The sequence below is a fragment of the Pyxicephalus adspersus genome, chromosome 5 (genome assembly GCF_032062135.1).
Source record: "Pyxicephalus adspersus chromosome 5, UCB_Pads_2.0, whole genome shotgun sequence".
Taxonomy (NCBI): domain Eukaryota; kingdom Metazoa; phylum Chordata; class Amphibia; order Anura; family Pyxicephalidae; genus Pyxicephalus; species Pyxicephalus adspersus.
Window position 1 is genome coordinate 138,497,314 of NC_092862.1, and position 20,663 is coordinate 138,517,976.

Sequence of the window (20,663 nt, forward strand, 5' to 3'; positions counted from 1 at the left end):
AAATGGCACTTCAGTTTTTCTTTATATTTACCTCCTGAGGTTTCCTTGCACAGCACTAGGACGAGACTAGGAAAATAGGAAGCATAACTCAAACCAATATCCCTGTAATACCGGTATATAGCACAATGTTCTGAGATCTCGCTGACAGACGAGAGGAGCAGAAAGTTGACCTTAATAAAGTTTTTCTGTTTCTTTAACTGCAGGTTGGCCAGACCTCAAACAACCTGTATTGTTTAAATTTAGCAGGAAATATATTATTCAGCCATTATATCAAAATGTAAAATCTACAACTATTGATGTCCAGTTGAGGTTTGTGAACAATGGCGACATGACTATGTACTTTGTAAAGGGCTGCATATTATGTCATCGTTAAATAAATACTGGATAATAATACAATATTACACTTTTGACTGCACAGGAGGCTGAACATATTTGTGCATACAGATTTTGATAGGCATGCTCAGAAAGTAAACTTTTAAAGAAAAAGTGAAACCAAAAGAATGGTGAAATAAAGTTATAATTACTCATTTTGACTTTGATAAATGTGTCCTATTTTCATTCAGAAATTGTGACACTAAAATTGAACAGTCATAGATCTATAAATACCTGAGAGAAGGGTAAAATAACAGTGATGAAGAAATATTGCAGAGTCGATGACAGATTACTATTCCTATACATATATTACAGCCGTCAGACTTCTGTTTGGCGGTAGCTGCATCTCTCTTTAAGCTGCTAATCATATCTCCTGAAACCAGGCTCTGAAATGGAGAGTGGAAATAATTACAGTACGTATTCAGAAACAGATTATCAATGAAGATGACAAATCCTGGATTAATTTCAGCTAAATTCCAGTCAGCACTGGCAGAAGTCTAAGCTGTGTTATTCATTAGAAGATTCATAAGCTCTGGAAAGTAAGTTTTCTTCATCCAAAAAGAGACTATGGGGCTTCACCAATGTGTTCCCATTTTTCTCAAACTGAGTTTTTCCTCTGGGAAGAGAGTCTTTTATTGTCTTTTCATACTGTCTAAAGCATCAAGGACATTTTGACTTTAAAGCTGCCTACTGCTATAGACTCTTCTATGATTGTAGGCATAAAAGCCTGTGGCTAAGCAACAAAAATAAAAAGGGCCAGAAAGCAGAACAGCATTAAAATTGTTTCCATGTTAGCCATCTCTAAACACATAGTTTAGGTGCAACCCTTTAAAGTTTGCTGGCTTGCGCTCTTAAAATCCTGGGAATGGAATAGTTTCCAATCTCACCATAGTACCATGTTCTTGATCCCCTGGAGAAGTTAATCTTTGCAGACATGTTTTATATGAAAATAGGAAGTGGCAGTTGAGAAACCCACTTGCTAGATTAGGGAAACTAGTAAGAAAACTAACAATCTGTAGAGTAGACTTGCACCCTGAATGATGACTACCAATGTCTGGTAACACATGACATGAGCCTGGATGATTTATTGTATACACTTTCCAATATTGAAGTGGGGTAACTTGCACTTAAAAGTGTGAGCCTTGCCTCATTGTTTGACTTTGCACTTCCCACATATAAAATGCTGTTGCTGGCTAGCAAAAAGCTAAAAAACGTTAGATACCTCTACCTGTCTATTAGACTTTGATGCCTGCATTCATCAGGCACCAGTATTAGGTACAGCCAGAAATGCTATACTTAAACTGGAAGAGGAAGGTCCGAGGCAAGATTCTTGGTGTAGCATTCAAACAAGCAGAGAAAGATTAAGATAGAATAAGGCACTAGGCAGCAGCTTTGGTCTCCACATTGATATAAAATGTGATAGATCTGCATACAAATTTATTGATGTAGTTGAGCACAGGTTGCAAATGTTCCAGGGTTTCTACCCAATAACTATAACAAAATCAAAGTTCCTTCATATTATTTGCCGGCACATTCAAATGAGCTTAAATTCTTTGAGTGTTTTTTTTTTTACGTTTGCGAGAAACATCTTCATAATCTCCCCTCCTATTGTGTGTTACTTCCCCCACCTCCTAGATTGTAAGCTTTTCTGGGCAGGGTCCTCTTCTCCTCCTGTGCCAACGTCTGTATCTGTCTGTCATTAGCAGCCCCTATTTAATGTACAGCGCTGCGTAATATGTTGGTGCTATATAAATCCTGTCTATTAATAATAAAAAAAATAATATTCATTGAATTCACTGATGAAACTCAAGCACAACAGCCATTTGAGCACTAGCCCAATTTAATACTTAGGTATTCAATTTATTCTGTAAACACTCTGATTTGTATGTATCCTGATTTTATCAAACTGTTCATATTATTTTCTGTTTTTGTGATTTTTATATATTTTTGGTCTGTATTTTGATGTTTTTTGGAATCTGACTATTTAGAATATCTGTTATGTCTGTGAAGATAGAGTTGATGTGACTTGCCATATAGCTCCAGTTTTGTCTCATTCAACAAAAGTACATTCTATCAGAAGCATTTCATCTTGTAGATATGTATAATAGCATATTCAAGCCTAGCTTTTTTTTTTTTTTTTTTTTTTTTTAGCTTTTTAATGTTTTTCTTCCAACTGTCAGGTCCTCCAAAGTTTACTTCCATTGAGCCCACTGTTACTTAGAAAGCAATGAATAATACAATTAGACACTGATAGACTTTGACCTTGGAGTTTAGCTTGTATCTCTTTGGAAGTTGTACTTGGATTTTTGTCTCTTATTCCCACTATCATTCTCTACATTCTGGAGTCAGTTTTCCTCTTGCATCCACAGCCAGGGGCTAAAGTCCCACGTGCCCTAAATGTCTTGGTTTTCTTGGAAACAGTTATATAACTTTTACCTTTAACATGTTTGGCCATTATTTTTTTTTTTGTGATATCCTCAGACAACAGATGCTAAGTATGGTTTCTCAATTGTGAGGTTCAAAGTCTAAGGTAGTGTTTATTGACCATGGGGAAACCCCTAAAAATCTTTCAGGTCTTAAGGGAACCCTTTTTATAACACAGCTGAACAAAAACTTTTCTTTTTCACTTGCCAAGGATTTTTTTATTATATTTAGTGTATTTCAGGTCTGTTGAATCCAGAATTTACAACAGTTTCATTGAATTGGCTTTAGTTCTTGTGATACTGGAATCGGAATAGACGATTTTACCAACAACAAATGTTAACACAGCATATTATTATCAATCTTTATTTACACTGATGTTTTGCATTTTTTATAATAAATGTAGCATTATTTTCATGAAACTTTCATGTGCCTTCTTTTTATTTATACATTTTCTTTTTTTACAGAAATTTGAGTTCTTCAAAAAGTTGTTTAAATTACCGTATTTTTCGCCGTATAAGACGCTCCGGAATATAAGACGCACCCAATTTTAAAGGAGGAAAATCTAGAAAAAAAAGATTCTGAAAGATTATTCCCCTTCTGATCACTCATGTGCCATTCATAGCGGTATTCCCCTTCTGATCACTCTGTGCCTTTCAAATTCCCCTTCTGATCACTCTGTGCCTTTCAAATTCCCTTTCTGATCACTCTGTGTCATTCAAAATTCCCTTCTGAGCACTCTGTCATTCAAATTCCCCTTCTGATCACTGTGCTTTTTTTCCACTGTACGGCAGTTAGGACAGGGAACAGCAGGTGGTACTGTGCCGGCTTCTTTCGCTCTGCTTTACAGACAGGAGACACGATGCTGGCAGAGGAGAGAAGAAACACACGCTGCTGCAGCCAGAGACACACGCAGGATCCGGGTATCGGGTGAGTATATTATTTTAATTATTTTATAACACATTTGTTGTATAAGAGGCACTAACTTTTCCCCCCCAGTTTTGGGGAAGAAAAAGTGCGTCTTATACGGCAAAAAATACGGTAACCATAATGTAAATTGCTATATTTGTGGTCAATATTCTCAGCAAAAACAGAGAAGAAACATTACAGAATTTGTGAAGCAAGCATATCTTGCAAATTTTGGTATTAAACTGGGGGACCAAGATAAGTATTGGGCTCCCCATATGGTATGCAAAACTTGTGTAGAGTGTCTACGGCAGTGGAAAAATGGAAAACTGAAAAGTTTGAAATTTGGTGTACCTATGGTATGGGGAGAGCCCAAAAATCATCATAATGATTGCTATTTTTGTGCTTTGAATGTAAAATGTTTCATTCATTACAAGAAAAACAAGTGGGAGTACCCTTTTTTGGAATCGGCAGACGACCTGTGCGGCATGGTGCTGATGGTCCCATACCAGTGTTCAGTACACTCCCTGATATTCCTGTATCCGACATGGAGGATATACGGGGTTTGGAGTGTAATCCAGGAGTTAGCAGTGGAAGTGAATATGAAGGAAGTGTTTCATCAAACCAGCAGTTCTCCCAAGAAGAGCTCAATGATTTAATATGTGACCTAAGTCTGTCAAAACCTACAGTCTGTCAGTGAAGATGGAGACTTTGTGTACTGTTGTAACATCCCTGGACTACTAGCCCATATGGAATTACCAGAATACCGAGCAGAAGACTGTCGGCTTTTCATACAGTTCCACTCGAAGTTTAAAATCTTAAACTTGGAAATATGTTTTCCTGCATATTGGCAACTGCTATGCATTAATTCAAATTGGTCACTCAACAAAACTTAAAGAAGAATATGAAAATATCCAAATGGTCTTACAAAAGCTTTGCTATCATGATCACCAATGTGTTGATTTAAAAATTGTGAACTTGGACAGTAAAGTGGATCGAAAAGTACCCATGTTTCATCTGCTTTTGGGATTTTAGAGCAAAGCAGGATCACTGGAAAAAAGTGACATGGCCTCCAAGAGAAAACATGAAAAAAGGTGCAGTGAACATCAATAACGAAGCCAATGGTTAACAAAGAAAAAATCATTCTCCCTCTACTACACATAATGTTGGAATTAATGAAGCAATTTGTTAGAGCTCTGAACAAGGACGGTGATTGCTTCAAATACATTTGTAGATTCTTCTCTGGATTGAATACTAAAAAAAAGCGGAAATCCTCGATGGACCCCAGATTTGTAAACTGATGATTCAAATTGGACAAGTTAAATGACTGATACTGAAGCTACAAAGGGAGAGGTTCTATCAAGATATAAAGGTGATGGAAGAAAGGTATCAGGGCAGATGGGAGAGACACGATGGCAGACTACTGCTGGAGCCTTCAACGTGATTGTCCTAATCATCAGCATAAAAGGAAATCGTACAAACAGAGTTTTTCAATGACTTCTTTGTGATTAGTTCAGTAAATATACTGAATAAAGAATATATTGACATTAGGTATTTAAAAAATGTAATTTCGTATTTGGAGGCATATCTAGTTTAATTTTGCCTAATTTTCATGTTTCATTAGTTTTCTATGAGGTTATTATTAAGGTCATTATTTCAAAAACTAGAGCCAATCTAGCAAAACCATGCAAATGTCATATTTGGAATCTGTGCATCTAACAGAACCTAAAATGACTTTATTCAGTTTGGCAAGAAAATGTTTGTTGATCAGTGGTATTTTTCTTCATTTAAATAGGCCAAATTACTGATTGCACAAACGTGCAATGGATACTACAGCTAGCTTGAAAATTAATTCTAATCCAATTATTTATGATCCAGTTATTTATCTATTCTAAGGGTATCATAATATGTGTTCAGACTATTTTAGAATACCTTTGTAAATTAAACAATACTTTATCTCTCTTCACAATCCACAACGCTTTTCTTGATTACAATAAATGTATTTAGATATACATGCAACAATTGCTTTCCTTTTAATTAGTTTTTATGAGGCATAAAGTTCTTTTGTAAAGGTATCTGAAATTTCTCCTTGACTGTGTTTCTCTGGTGACTACTTTGGTAACTTAATAGTTATCCAGTTTTGTTGCAATCACAGCCAAACTCCTTGGGGGGAATTTACAAGTAGTATCTTTGAACATTCTTTGCATGCACTGAAGATCAGCCTCTGCAGCAAGGCTTAGGCTACGTATACACGTCAGATGATTCTCGTCCGATAATCGCTTCAGGGCTGATATCGGACGAAAATCTGGCGTGTGTACTGTATTTGTTGTTTGTCGTTCCGTTGTCCATCCTGTCACGAACAAATAATGAAGAACGATCATAATGAAAGTGAAGGGGAGAAAGAGCAGTGGGGTGCCACTTTGCCGTTCTCCCCTTCCCCGCTCCATAGAACAGAATGGTGCTGTATGTACAGTAATCGTTCATGCATCGTGCAGTCGGTTGTCGTTGCAACAACAACCGACTGTACAATGCAATTTTTGCACATGTGTACCTAGACTAAAGCAGAACTAAATCCAGTTGATACTCACCTATCCCTGTTATGTCCCTGGTGGCGCCATCTTCTTTCTTCTCTTCTGCATTCTGATCTTTGGTCATCTTAATGGGTTGAGCTGGGCCAGGAAGGCATAACTCCTGCATGAATTATTTCAGTCCTGGCACCCTCAAAGGAAGCTGGGATTGCCAGGCATCCCTGGCAACAAATTCTGCGAAATGTGACAGCTGGGCAGCGATTAGACAGATAAGAATACCTTTTGCAGAAGGGATATCTCCTGTCCCTTGGTTCAATAAAAACCCACCTGATTGGCAATTTTCAAAGTGGTACTTTAGTTACACTTTGAAGCAAACTTGCATTTTACCCGTGTCCAAACTCCAGCAACATAAACTTCTCTTACTCTCCCACCACTCTATTTATATGGAATATACCCAATATTTTTTAGTGACTTGTTACATTTGGCAGCGCTGGTGCTTGGCCTAATAGTGGGGCATCATTTTGCAATCTTCAAATTACCTGCTGTTTTTATTCCATACAAGCAGCTAAATTGAGCTGGGGTATGAAGGAACAGATTTGCAGGTTCTGCTGGGAAGGAAGCAAAGCACGGGTTCACTTTAATCGCTATAGGGAATAGCGAACCTTAATGGTTACTATGGCTACTTCACATGTAACTTTTGTACCATATAACTAAATGAGCCTGAAAATAAAAGAAAAGCTCATTACCAAACTAATTATTCCAGATAACAGGTTGTCCCATATCAGAGTCTCAGTCAGTATAATAATGGGATGCAGTGTGTTTTGTCAGTTGAGCTGCAGAGTATGGCTTAGAGGATGTATTGTTTAGCAGATAGGAGAGCAATGCTGGTGTCAGCATTGTATAGTGACACAATGCCTCTTATATCCCTCTGCTGAGTTTGTTTTGTAACAAGCTACAGTGTATCAATGAGATTTGTGTAGTGTATCTGAAAAACAACATTGGGCACTGTATGCCAAGGAGGGGATTGTAAATGATGAACAGCATTCCAAAACCCAAAGGCTGCAAGGGAGGTAAGCACCTATTTGTAATATGTAGAATTCTTCTAGTAAAAGCTTTACAGTTTGAGCGTGAATGTAAAATAACAGTTTGGTATAGGTTTGTTTTGAACTTGAAAATAAGCTTGTATTATCTCCCAGCTCCCAAGTGTGTCAAAAAGATCAAATAAGTGACAAATAGTTGTGTGCCTGTATTAGCAGAATTTTTTATTTATTAGCTGTTTTTAGCAAATGAATAATCCGATGCCTACTAGATTGTAAGCTCTTCGGGGCAGGGTCCTCCCCTCCTGTATCACTGTCTGTATTAGTCTGTCATTTGCAACCCCTTTTTTAATGTACAGCGCTGTGTAATATGTTGGCGCTATGTAAATCCTGTTTAATAATAATAATAATAATAATAAGACAGAGTAGTGACAGCATCCAAGGTCTGATTCTGGCATAATGTTGAACTCCAGGAAAAAAATTTTAATGATCATTCCAAGGTAGTAACCTCCAAGCTGCCAGGGTACCATTATTAAGCACTTTACGTACCTTATGACTTTTCATGCTGGCTTTTTTCTCTTATGCTAGTGGTCCCCTGAAGATGTTTCCTTTAAGGACTTCATAGGTCCCAAGCCGGTGATATCAACATTTTTATGGGGAAAGCAATGGATGATGCAATCAGACACTGATGGACTTTTACCTTGGGGATCAGCTTGTATCTCTTTGGAAATTGTCATTGGAATTTGGTCTACTGTTCTCACTTTCCTTCTGCCCATTCTGGGGTCAATTTTCCTCTTGTATCAACATCCAGGGAGGTTGGCTACAGTCACATGGACCTTACATTTCTTAATATTTTTTACAAGTGTTTTCACAGGAACATCAAGCTGCCTAGGGGCAGTCCTAAAACTTTTCTAATGTGCCTAGTTCGAATCTTGGCCAGGGCACCATCTGCATGGAGTTTGCAGGTTCTCCCTGTGTTTGCATGGGTTTCCTCCAGGTACTCCGGTTTCCTCCCACATTCCAAAAAAAACATGAAGTTAAGTTAATTGGCTTCCACTCAAAAAAATAAAAAAATTTACTGTATTAAAGACATATGACTATGGTAGGGACATTAGATTGTGAGTTCCTTTGTGGGACAGTAAGTGACATGACTATGGTATTTGTACAGCGCTGTGTAATATGTTGGTGCTAGCCTTTTGCTATATCATCTCCATAGAACAGAACAGGCCGCCTATCATTAATCAATCACTAAACAGTCTGTACAGAGCCATTGAGTGATCGTAAATTATGATAATATCTATCTATCTATCTATCTATCTATCTATCTATCTATCTATCTATCTATCTATCTATCTTCCTATCTATCTATATGATGTAGAATATATATATTAACTTTGTGTATTTTTACTAATTACCTGATTAATATTGTATCTACTTCTAATTTTGTATAATAATATGGTGACAATTTCACTGTGACCATGCAATTAGATTGCATCTGCAATTAGATGAGTGAGGCCCAAACTTTGACATCTATGGACAATAATTACATCCAAACTGCTTGACTTTTAGCCAGGGGTATCTTTATTACACCCATTAAACAATATTTATGTGGATCACGAGGAATCCATATTTGTCTGAATTTTTCTTTTGAAAACAGAACTTCTAATTATTTCATCAGGGTGCACATTTACTAAATGTAATTCCTCATACTCTCGGGAGTATTTCTTAAGATTCTAAGGGACCTGAGGGACCATCATTAACTGGAATTAAATTGGAATCTGCCTGCAGTTTGGCTTTAAAATTAAATCACAGAAAAAGATATAACTAGTTTTGTGTATGGGTGCTTTCTTAATATTATGAGAGACCTCACAGCTTAGGGCTAAAATACACAATGCAAACTCCATGCAGATAGCATCCTAGCCGAGGTTAAAACCTTGGACCCAGCGCTGCAAGGACCAGAGTGCTAACCACTGAGCCACCCAGCCGCCCATGTAAGAAATGTAACTGCACTTCATTTAAGATCAACACCATAATATTATCTTTACAAACCTGGCTTTTTGAACAAGAGTGCAGCTATGTTGGAAAGATAAATGGCCCTTCACCAGCAACAATGAAAATGCAACAAACCTTTGGTCATATAAGTAGGTTTTGTGGTCCGATGTTCACAAAAGATTACCACTTGATGTAATCATAGTTAGAAATATGTTCTCCTAAGATGAATGGTTGCAGAGATATTTGCCTTTCCTAAAAGAACTCTTCTACAATGTAAGGAATCAGCTCTTCCAACAAGAAGATTTCCCAAGTGGAAACATCTCTTTTTCTGCAATAAGAAGCACTTTTTGCCACCATTTGCATTAATATTACTCTTAAGGAACATAGAAATAACAGAATCATCACAGGCGTTCCTTACTATAAGGTATTTTACAGTTACATATGAACTAGCATTAGCTGATTTACCCCATACAGTCAATCAGTCATTCAAAATACAAACATGGTTGAATACATTTTGCAGTCCACCTTCAAGTCAATTCATATTCCACATCCCGTATTTATCAATGTAGGTTAGGAGAACAGTGAGAACAAAATTCTTTGAAACTTTTTTAGGCATGTTTCTACAATAATTTCCATTAATCACTGTTAAAACAAGCATAAATAAAAGAAAGTTTAATTATCACAATTAAAATAACAATTACAGGTAGTCCCCGGGTTAGGGTCATCCAGCACTTGGATGCCTCCTAGGTACGAACATAGATATGAACAGGATGGAGGCTTTGCTGAAGAAATCTTTAGCTAAACACAGCTGAGGTTGTGGGTGATCTTTAGGGGAGTGAGCTCTTTCTGCAGCCTCGTGTAACTCTTTGGACCAAGACAATTTTGCAGTTGTTTCTTTTTGCATATGAAAGCACAGCTTGCTCCAGAAGTTATTGAATGTCTAGGCTCCATAAAGTTATTATTTTTTTTTTTTTTGCTTTGTTTGTGATTAACTTACAGTGAGGATTTTATACAGTAACTGACACCATGCTGCCTAAAAATATGTTGAGACAAACATCTGTCCTAATTGCATTCATTAAAATAATGTACATGTTCCGACTTACATACAAATTCAACTTAAGAACAAACCTACAGTCCCTATCCTGTATGTAACCCGGGGACTACGTGTAAATCAAATGTATATCCATTTAACTGCATCTCATAGTAGGTCACTTTAATGTTGTTATTCATTTGTTCTACGCGTTTCGCAGAACTCTGCTTCTTCGGGAAACACAGAGACCTACAATAACAAAATAATTTACACCAACTATATTAATCAAATTAAGACACTTATGACTTTTACAAAAATCCAATTCCATAAAACATATCTACTTACATATATATAGCAGATCTCTGACATTGGGTAAGTTGACATTGGGTTAGTAAAATGTGGAAGTCCTTTCACTGAGTGGTATGTATGACAGACCAAAAAAGGAGTGGGATGGTGAAAGCAACAGTGGAGCCCAATTATACTTCATGGTTGTACTGAAAAGCTTCAATCAGTTAATTCACCAGAATAATAAAGCAAGCGTATTTGTGTGTTTACTTTCTCAATTTTACAGCCACTTCTCTCTCTTTCTTTCTCAATAAAATATTAGATTTTTGTGATGCCCCCTAAAAGAAAAGTTTCAAAAGAGAAAAAAGATCTGAAGAAACCAGAAAACCCAGCAGCTGCAACCAGCAGCACCCTAGACAGGGCTACCAAATCACAGGAGAAGCCAGGCCGCACTGCGCCATCCAAGGCGAGACGTGTAAAGGAAGAAGTGCCGGAATCTCTTTCAGTGACACAGACTACTGCTGCAGAGCCAGCTCTGCCTGAGAAAATCCAGGTAAGAACATAATGAATACAAAAATACAGACTGCACTAAGCCCACTTTACCCAAGACATACAAATTCAGTGACCTGATCATAAAGTATTTACAATTTTGTTTAGGAGATTCATCTTGTAGACTCTGAACGTGGTTACATTTCAAAAGCTCGTTGGTTGGATTTTCTGCCTGAACATTTATTTTTCCAGATGGTTACTATTGTTTTGAGGAACCCTGCAGCTGTCACCAAGAGAATGAATTATGTATTTAGCTGCCATTTGCTGTATGCTATCACATTTTTCTGTAATTACAGGCTGAAGTGAAGTTTTCACTTCACTGCTTTTGTTTGTTTAAGTACATGATAGGCAGGCATTACACAAAACAGTAATTTCATTAGAAATTTTATAACAAGTTGATTGATTTTGAATACACAATGAGGTCTTTTTGTCTCCTTACTAGGTCACTAAGCAAATAGGATTTTAAAAAAGGGATCAACTAAGTTAGTTAGTAAATATTCTTTATCCAAAAATTTATATAAAAAAGAACCCCTTTTTCATCATTCATCTGTTATTTTGAGACTCGTGCAATTTAACCAAATGTTTGTTAACCATATGTCCAGAAAGATGTGGACACTCCTCCAAATGAAAAGTTTGGGTATTTCCAGGAAAGGGTACTATTCGTTTTGTAAAGGCCCTTTTCTGTTCCATTCTATTACCTGTGGACACAGCCAGTTCCGTAAAGATTTGTCTAATGAGTTTGGTGTGGAGAGATAAATGCCTTCGGGATGAATTGGGATGCTAATTTTGAACCAATCTATCCAACATCGGTACCTGGCCTCACAGATGGCGAATGGGAAGGGGGTATTCCCACAGGCAAACTCCAAAAACCTGGGAAATAGCTCCATATTAGTGTACATGATTTTGGAGTGGGAGGTCAAAGCTCATAAAGGTTTGATGTCCAGGTATCCATAAAATGTTATTCATATAGTGTATTTATTACTAAACTATTATTCATTCATTATTTAAATAGCACCAACATATTACACAGCGCTGTACATTAAAAGGGGTTGAAAATGACAGACAGACACTGACAGTGACACAGGAGAAGAGGACCGTGGCCAGTATAGCTTACAATCCAAGAGATGACCTACAGTATATAAAATCTTCTTCTTTGGAAAGCCAGATCAAATGACCATGTTGATGTAACAAGACCTTGGTGATTTCAACTTTTTAGCATAACCCCTCTAATAATGATGATGTTTAAAATATTGAATCATTATTATGTCAACTCCTCTCCACTAGGCACATTGCACTGTGACATTTATGACTAGTTCCACCTCAGTAGAGAACACTGCAGTGCATTCCTGGGCAATATACTAATAATACTAATAGTTTTATTTTTGGACCACTGTGGAGTATAAAACAGCCCATATAAATGAATGAGATGCTGTGTTACAATAAAATGTGATGTACATGCACAGGCATTTACTAAAGCAGTGCTTATGTATAACTCGACCCTAAGGAAATATAATCGTGAACCTTTATTAAACACCAGGAAGTAAGAGTCTGCATTTGCTAGTACTACAATGTTTAGAACTGAGAACAAGGAGTTTCATTTTTAAAGTTTAAAGTGAAGTCCCAAAAGTATTTTTGTCTCTCCACTAGATGTCCTTAGTCAACGTTGAACACTAAGGATGTCATGCAAGTTCAGGATGTCATGGACCTGCCCCCTAGGAGAGCTTCTCCACAACACACTACACTCACAGTATAATGATCGACAATGCCAACATCTCTAAAAAAGTGTCAAAGAGGAAAAGGTCCCAATTTGTCACACAACTGTCCTAAAAAAGTGCAAAATGTAGTATGTCATTAACATTTATAGAAATAAGTCAATCTAGAAGGCATTATTATCTGTCGTAACTAATGCCTAACCTTGCAATATTTGGTTTTACAGAACTATTATAGCCTCCCCTAGAGGATTGAAAGGATAATCTTTTTTCCTTATATGTAAGTTAACAACAGTTGTTTTTCTTTGCTCCCTCTAAAACACAAATACAGTTGTGACATGAGTCTCTCTCTCCTCCTTATTAATTATATACCTATACAAGCATACATATGAAACCGACGTGTATTTTTTTAACATAACGGGTTAACATTTTATACATAAGTGTGCATTTTATTTAAGACATTTCATTCAAAATAACCTGAATGCACTATTATTTTTCAATGGAGCTCACGACATCACATGGTAGTGCATTATTTTGCAGTGTGGTGTGCTGCAATGCACATGCCTTTACCTGTATTGCTTTAATGTGTTGGGATGCCTTTCGTAGTGAATTGTCCTGCAATGTGCTAATGCACATCAAATATGTTGCTTATTAACACGTCAGATTTCACAACACACATCAACTAAGAGAAGTAAATGAGCCCTTAGCTAATTGCAGCATTCAAGTATTTCTATATACCTTCCCAGTATGGCTTCAATGAAGAAAAACAATGCCTGCACTTCAAGGTAAAAATCAAGAAAAAATCAAATCCTTTGGTTTAAACGCTGCTAGATAAAATTACACATTCAAGTGGTTTCTGATATGTCTGTGTCACTGGAGATGATCTATAGACCCATACATGTGTCAATTTACTTAGTAGCATTTCAAAAATATAACTTTTTTTCATCTTACCATGGAGTACATCCATTGCTCAAATCTTCTTGGGGAGCTGGATGTTCACCTTGGGGAGCACTGGCAACCAAGAATTTGATCTTAATGGTAAGTGTAAATGGTTTTAAGAAGTCTGTGATCATGCTTCCTTTGTAGAAGATATCTCTAATATAAATTTCAGATATTTAACACTCCATATAGCAGAAGCTATGAATGTGTTTGGGGGTGTCATGAAGAAGAGTGGGTCTTATCCATGACCAGCAATGCTTTGGGTTTTCTGAGGAGCCTCGTCTGTACTTAAATGCTTATTAATGTTATCTTTTATTTATAAAGTGCCAACAATTTTTACAGTGTTTGTGTGTTTTATAGTGATATTTACCAAAGTTTTCTAAATTGATACAACAAAACACAAACCAGAAAAAGTCTAGCCTAGCAAGTTTAGCCTGTCCAGTCTGTTTTCTGTTTCCAGTATGGTGCATTGTGGAATTGCATTACGTGTTAGGTACATGTGTGTGATGAAATGCCATTGATCATCAATTGCACCTCAAAACATCCAATGCACAGTGCACCAAAGGTGTGTGTCTGATCTTTTCCGAATGCATTGACAACTTATTCATTTGAATAAACAGCCTTAGCACAACACACAATAATACGCATTTACATACATACATTAATGTAATTCACCAGTTCAGAGGTGCGAATGGGTCCTAATACAATGCTATAGATTATGTTTTTATGTGCTGCTTAGGTTTAAACAAGATGTGCAATATGTTACAGGCATCATAGTTTCTAAATCAGATTTTTCTGCTTCTTCATGATATTTTAAACATGCAGTCTTTTTTTTTTTTACCTTGATCACTGCATTCATATTAGCATTTCCATATAAAAGAAAATCAAAGGCATAAACTGTCATACCAATTTTTGTCTAAACAGCCTTATTCATGGCAGATAAAAGTCCTTCTGACAAGTGTGTACACAAAATTTCAGCATGCATTTCATGCTACTTTTCACACTTTAATTAGAGTTCCATAAGACAACCCTAAAATCTCAAGAAGAAGAGATTTCTGTGATCATGCTTCCTCTGCGGGAGATAACTCTAATATAATTTTCAGATCTTTAATACTCCATATAGTAGAAGCTATGAATGTTTTTGGGTTGTCATGAAGAAGGGCGGGTTCTATCTATAACCAGCAATGCTTTGTGTTTCCTGAGGAGCCTCATCTGTACCTAAATGCTTATTATTGTTATCTTTTATTTATAAAGTGCCAACAATTTTTACAGCACTGTACAGGTAATAGTGATATTTACCAAAGTTTCCCAAATTGATACGACTCTTTAGACAAATCATGAACTAGAAAAAGATGGGAATGGGACAAACTTTGATATAAAAGAACAATACATATGGGTAGGTGACAAGGAGAAAATTCTAGTGTCTGAACAAATTATTTCAAAAGTAGATCAGTGATGAGCAGTGAGTCACTGGTAGTCTTGGAATGGCAAATCCTTGGAGGGCAGCACAGACTTCAACATGCTAACTAATGGTATCCTGACTGGTGTTAAGCTGCGTACACACTTCTTATTTTTATCGTTGGAAATGAACGCCGAACGAACGACGAACGATCGATTGGGCAAAAATCGTTTGTAAAAAAAGTAACCAACGACGCCGACGAACGAGGATAGTCGTTGGAAATGAACGACCGGACCGGCGGATCGGATTGGACGACGATCATTGACCATCTATCGTGTGTACGGTCGTTCATTGATCGTCCATGGTCTGAGCATGCGCGGTGAACGAACGTTCGCTCACTTCCTGTGGTGCACGTCACTTCCTGTATCGTTCAAACGATCGCATCTATCGTGTGTACAATATCTGCGAACGATCGTGTCGTTATCTGTATGTACAGGATCGGTGCTATACGATCGTTCGCAGATATCGTGCAGGATCGTTCGTCGTTCGTTTACCAACGATAATAATTGGAAGTGTGTACGTAGCTTTAGGTTCCGGGATGTAATCCTTAGACCCATTGTCAAAACATGCACTGTTGAAGTAGGGTCTGAGTTCCCCCTAGTGCAGGCCAATACTTTGCCCCATGTTACCAGAGTGTGTAGGCACTTCCTGCATGACAAAATCATTATTGCTATTGGCTAGCCACAATGTTTACCAAGACCTGATTGCAATGAAGACCCTTTGGGACATCACATATCAATGCATCCAGTTCCAACAGAAAATGGCACAAACTGTCCAGGAGCCCACTGATGCTCTGATCTAGGTCTAGGAGACGATCCCCCAGGGAACCATCTCATCAAAAGCATGACCATATGTTGTATAAGAGTGCATACAGACACATGGGGCCTGATTTATTAAAGCTCCCCAAGGCTGGAGAGCATACACTTTCATCAGTGAAGCTGGGATTGATCTGGTCCAGGTAACAAATAGCAAATTACTTTTAAGAAACCAATTCCAGGTTTGCTGGATCACCCAGCTTCACTGATAAAAGTGTATCCTCTTCAGCCTTGGAGAGCTTTAATAAATCATTACCCTGGGGTGCATAATAATTACAAGTCACTATATAATAGGTTTGGTCATTCTTTATGTTTTAGTGCGACTCAGTCTTCAGTGAAATAATGCACTTTAAGTGAATAATAATGCACTTCAGTGAAATAAATGCATTTTGTTCACAGTGTGTTACACAATGTATATCAATAAAGTTTTTCAGCTTAAATATTTTAGTCATCAGGATCTGATACTTGATTTCAGCATTCCCTAACCGGTGACTGGTGGTTATAGGCATGTTCTTTATACTATATATCCACTAGATGGCACAGGTGCACTGCTGGCAGGCCAGAAGGTATAGTAAAACCTTTTTCTTAAAAAGGACACTTATGACACTGCTGACATTTACCTACTAGCTAGAGCAGGAACACAATTCAGTAGGGGACAACATGTACTTGAAAACGTAAGGTCACATATTTTTTTTTGTACCAAAAGCACACATTTTGTAGAAGCATGCATGTCTATGTAACGAGTGGGCAATCTGGGTTTCAGCATACTTAAAAAATAACTTCTGAACATTGAAATTAAACAGGCAAGTTATTATCAGTAGCAATAAAGTGAATCTTTTCATTTCTGGATGACTTTTGCCAAATTTGTAAAAGGTTGCCATTTTACTATACTGGTTCCCCTCCCTTTATTTATTCTCAATGCTGCTGATCTCCTGCAGCCTTTTTCTACAGCCTCTGTGTACAAATTTAACATTTGATAGACATTTTCACCTGATTGTATTTTCACATGTAGGAGTTCATAATGTCTGACAAAAGTGACCTGAAAGCGGAACTGGAACGCAAGAAGCAGCGTTTAGCTCAAATACGGGAAGAGAAGAAACGTAAAGAGGAGGAGCGGAAAAAGAAAGAGGTTAGTGAACTGTTTGAAATTTTGGTTCCAAATGTAGACTATATCTTCCATTGGGGTTATTACGAACCACTAGGCCCTGGTGTAGTAAGAAAACCAGAACCACTTATACAGTACATCCATGGCATTTAAGTATTCACATATGCCAAGTAACAGCTCAAAACAAGCCCTCATTGAACCCTGTAGCTTCAGGGATTGTGGAATAACTTATCCCTAAAATTCAGAGCAGATGCATGGGAGTTAACCAAAAGAGCATTTGTGAAGTCAGGTACTGATGTTGGATAGGAAGATGCAGCTCCTTTTTTAGGTTCCATTTCATCCTGAAGGTGTTTAGTAGGGTTGAGTTTTTCAGGTCCCTCAAGTTCCTCCACACCAAACTCCTCACATCATGAGCCTGATTTATTAAAGCTCTCCAGTGAAGCTGGGTGATCCAGCAAACCTGAAATGCATCTGGTTCAGGATTCAACCTTGGAGCGCTTTAATAAATCAGGCCTTCATTAGGCCTCATCAGTCTTTTTTTGGAGCTACCTAAAACTACATACACTGTTACCACAAGGTTGGAAGTGCACCATTGCCTTAAACAGTGACATCCAACCAGAAAAAAATCTTGCATATAGCAAGAATAACTCCTGAATGTTACACTTTATCACCAACTTGGCAGTGCAAGAATTTCTGGAAAGTAGTTTTCAGATCAGAACGCAAAGAGACAGCTAAAATAAACACCATCCATTGGTGTTTTAAGTAACCCCCCCCCCCCCCTTCTTTATTGATAAAGTTTACCTGATCACATTCTCAAGGGATAATTCCTCTTTTCCATCTGTCAGGATTTGTATTACTTTATATCTGTCAGAGAAGAGATCACTTTACTCAGCAGTCAGTGTCAGCATTACATTTGTGCTGGGATGTAGATAGCCTTCCAACACTTGGCACCCTGTTGCTGCCCCCGCCGTTAAGGCTGTAGCTTAGTGAGCTGCAAATACTGCTCTGCTCCAATATATTTTATTCCACTTTTAAAAATTTACAATCAGGCAGGGCTTTATTGCAGAAATGGAGATGTCCCTTTGCAATATTACCTCCTACCGTATTAGCCTGATCTCTCCGGGTAACTGTCAAAAAGCTGAACTGGGCATGCAGGATACCTGACAATCCTGGCTTCCCCTGCACGTGCCGGGAATTAATCAAGCCCCGCACGTCTGCACAGGAAATGGGTCATTCGAGCCCAGCCAATCAAGATGGATTAATCATTATATCAGTTTACCTGGAAGAGAAAAAGGGAGAAGATTGAGCAGGGACAGGTGAATATCGAGGGTTTTATTTCCACTATAACAGTAAAAAACAAGTCTGCATATTTTTGCCCATGTTGTGTGCTGCTGATCTTTACCTTTATTTCAATTGTGTAGTCAGTTATTATTTGTATGGTTTCTTTAGCATTTTGATCAGAAAAAAATGGTAAGCACCCGTGTCTTTATATTGTTGCTAAGTAATATATTACATTTTCAACATGTTACTTAAAACAGGCAGAGCAACAGCAAAAAATAGAGCCGATCCATGAAGACTCCGATCTAGACCGTAAAAGACGTGAGACAGAAGCTTTACTGCAGAGTATTGGGATCTCCCCAGAACCACCTTTAGGTATTCAGATACGTCATTGTTTTGTTTGACATCTGATTGTTTGCAACTTTCTACGAGGTTCCTGGTTTGCCTTGCAACACATGTGGTCTTATCACACGAATCACAACCTGAATCCTCTTTAACTCACTTAACAACTATGTAGTGAATGGCCTTCCTGATTGGTAAGAAATTGATGTGCTTGTTTAGGCGTGGCATTAGGTTTCATAGATTTGGTAATTCAAAATGTATTTTATAGTAATTCTATATTTAGGATTTAACTTATATGGAGTACAAAAACACATACCTTGATGGGTGAGTGTTATTTTGCAGGGGTAGGTATGCTGATACAAGCTGCATTTGCAAGCAGTCTGCCCCTGTTAACACCTGCATGTGATGCTGAGCCTCTACGATTAAAAGAACTGAAATCCAGTAAATAATGTGGCTGGATCAGAGACAGTCAGGCTGGGGGGAAAGTGCTATATGATGCTAGATATTCTTCATCCAGAACTAATGCAGGCTCAAACGTACCTCTAATGTACTTTGTAAGTAATTTTATTACAGGATAGGAGCCTGCAATAGCTCACACATATTTGATTTTGTTTTCCTTTGTTATTTAGTTCCAACCCCAATGTCTCCTTCATCAAAATCATTAAGCACACCCAGCGAGGCTGGGAGCCAGGACTCTGTTGATGGTGCAATAATGGGACGGTAAGATTTGTATTTCAGCCTTTATAATGGAAATATTATGAATACTTTACAGTGCATATTAGAGCCCTGGTTAGTCATTCTAGTGATGTTGAGCACAGCACTTTGTCTACATGCCTCACATAAACATTTCATGTATTGCATCATTTTTTTTTGCATGTGGATACATCTCATAAATTGCTGTAACCAGTATTATAATAGTAGTTATTCTCAAAATTTTTCTGCAATATACAAGACTAAAATGCTAAAATCATAGCCCAGAATTCAAGAGTCACATTTTATTTTCAGATATACCCAATGATGCTAGTACATCCATTAGCTCCAGATCTGCAAAAATCCATGTCGTCACTTAAACTGACATTCATGACACTTTCTCTAAATAACACTGTAATAAGGGCCAGATGCAATATGTTATTGATACCATGTTTTTGAAACAGAATTTATTGGCAGGTGCATTTGACTCTTTCTGACCTGCATTCAAACAGATGTTGTTAGGTTTTGCATTCAGATTCACTTGTATGGGAATGCAATCCCACATGATATGAACAAAAGCCAGTTGACACACAGGGCCTGATTTATTAAAGCTCTTCAAGACTGGAGAGGATACACTTTTATCAGTGAACCTGGGTGATCCAAAAAAAAAAACAGTAACTAAATGCAGCTGATAAAGTTTCATGCGAGGAAGCAGCTTGATGGGTTGCTATGGGATTAAGCTTTGTACATCAGTCCTGCAATGGTAAAGACCAAAGACATATCGCTTTAAGGAAGGTTAACCTAAAAAGACATTAATTCTTCCATTGCTAAATCCTAATATTGTCAGTTCCTTGGCTGCCATAGCAATCCAAGGAACTGACTTGCTTTAGTAATTTTGTTATGCTTTAAAAGTAAGCAGATTAGAACTTCTGACTTGCTTGCTGCATGGTTTTTATGTAACAGGTACAGCGATATGAAGTATGCTCTTTCTGTTATGCATCATTGTGCTATAATACACTCTCATTCATAAAAATGGGGCCATGATGTGTAGTATAGTTTTTTTCTGCTCAGTAGTTGGACATGACCTGGTCATGTGATTTTGTGCTAGGTGTTTGGTGGCATAATCTTGCTCTCCTCTCCATCTCTATTTTATTTTTTACACAGAAATGTCATTCTGTTTGTTGCTTTCTGCCAGCTGCACAATCC

General features: G+C 37.6%; 1 protein-coding gene across 11 annotated transcripts in view; it reads left to right on the forward strand.

The window, feature by feature from the left end:
* The window catches only part of DYNC1I1 (dynein cytoplasmic 1 intermediate chain 1), a 237,304-nt gene that overhangs the window by 36,420 nt on the left and 180,221 nt on the right, over positions 1-20,663 (forward strand). For 10 of the 11 annotated variants that reach the window (XM_072412905.1, XM_072412903.1, XM_072412913.1 and 7 more), the window contains 4 exons: positions 10,894-11,124; positions 17,055-17,171; positions 18,686-18,800; positions 19,397-19,487. In XM_072412905.1, coding sequence (XP_072269006.1) covers positions 10,903-11,124; positions 17,055-17,171; positions 18,686-18,800; positions 19,397-19,487 — 545 coding nt within the window. In that variant the 5' untranslated portion in view covers positions 10,894-10,902. Of the gene's footprint in view, positions 1-7,170; positions 7,298-10,893; positions 11,125-17,054; positions 17,172-18,685; positions 18,801-19,396; positions 19,488-20,663 lie in introns of those variants that run through there. The other variant, XM_072412910.1, reaches the window with a different exon arrangement.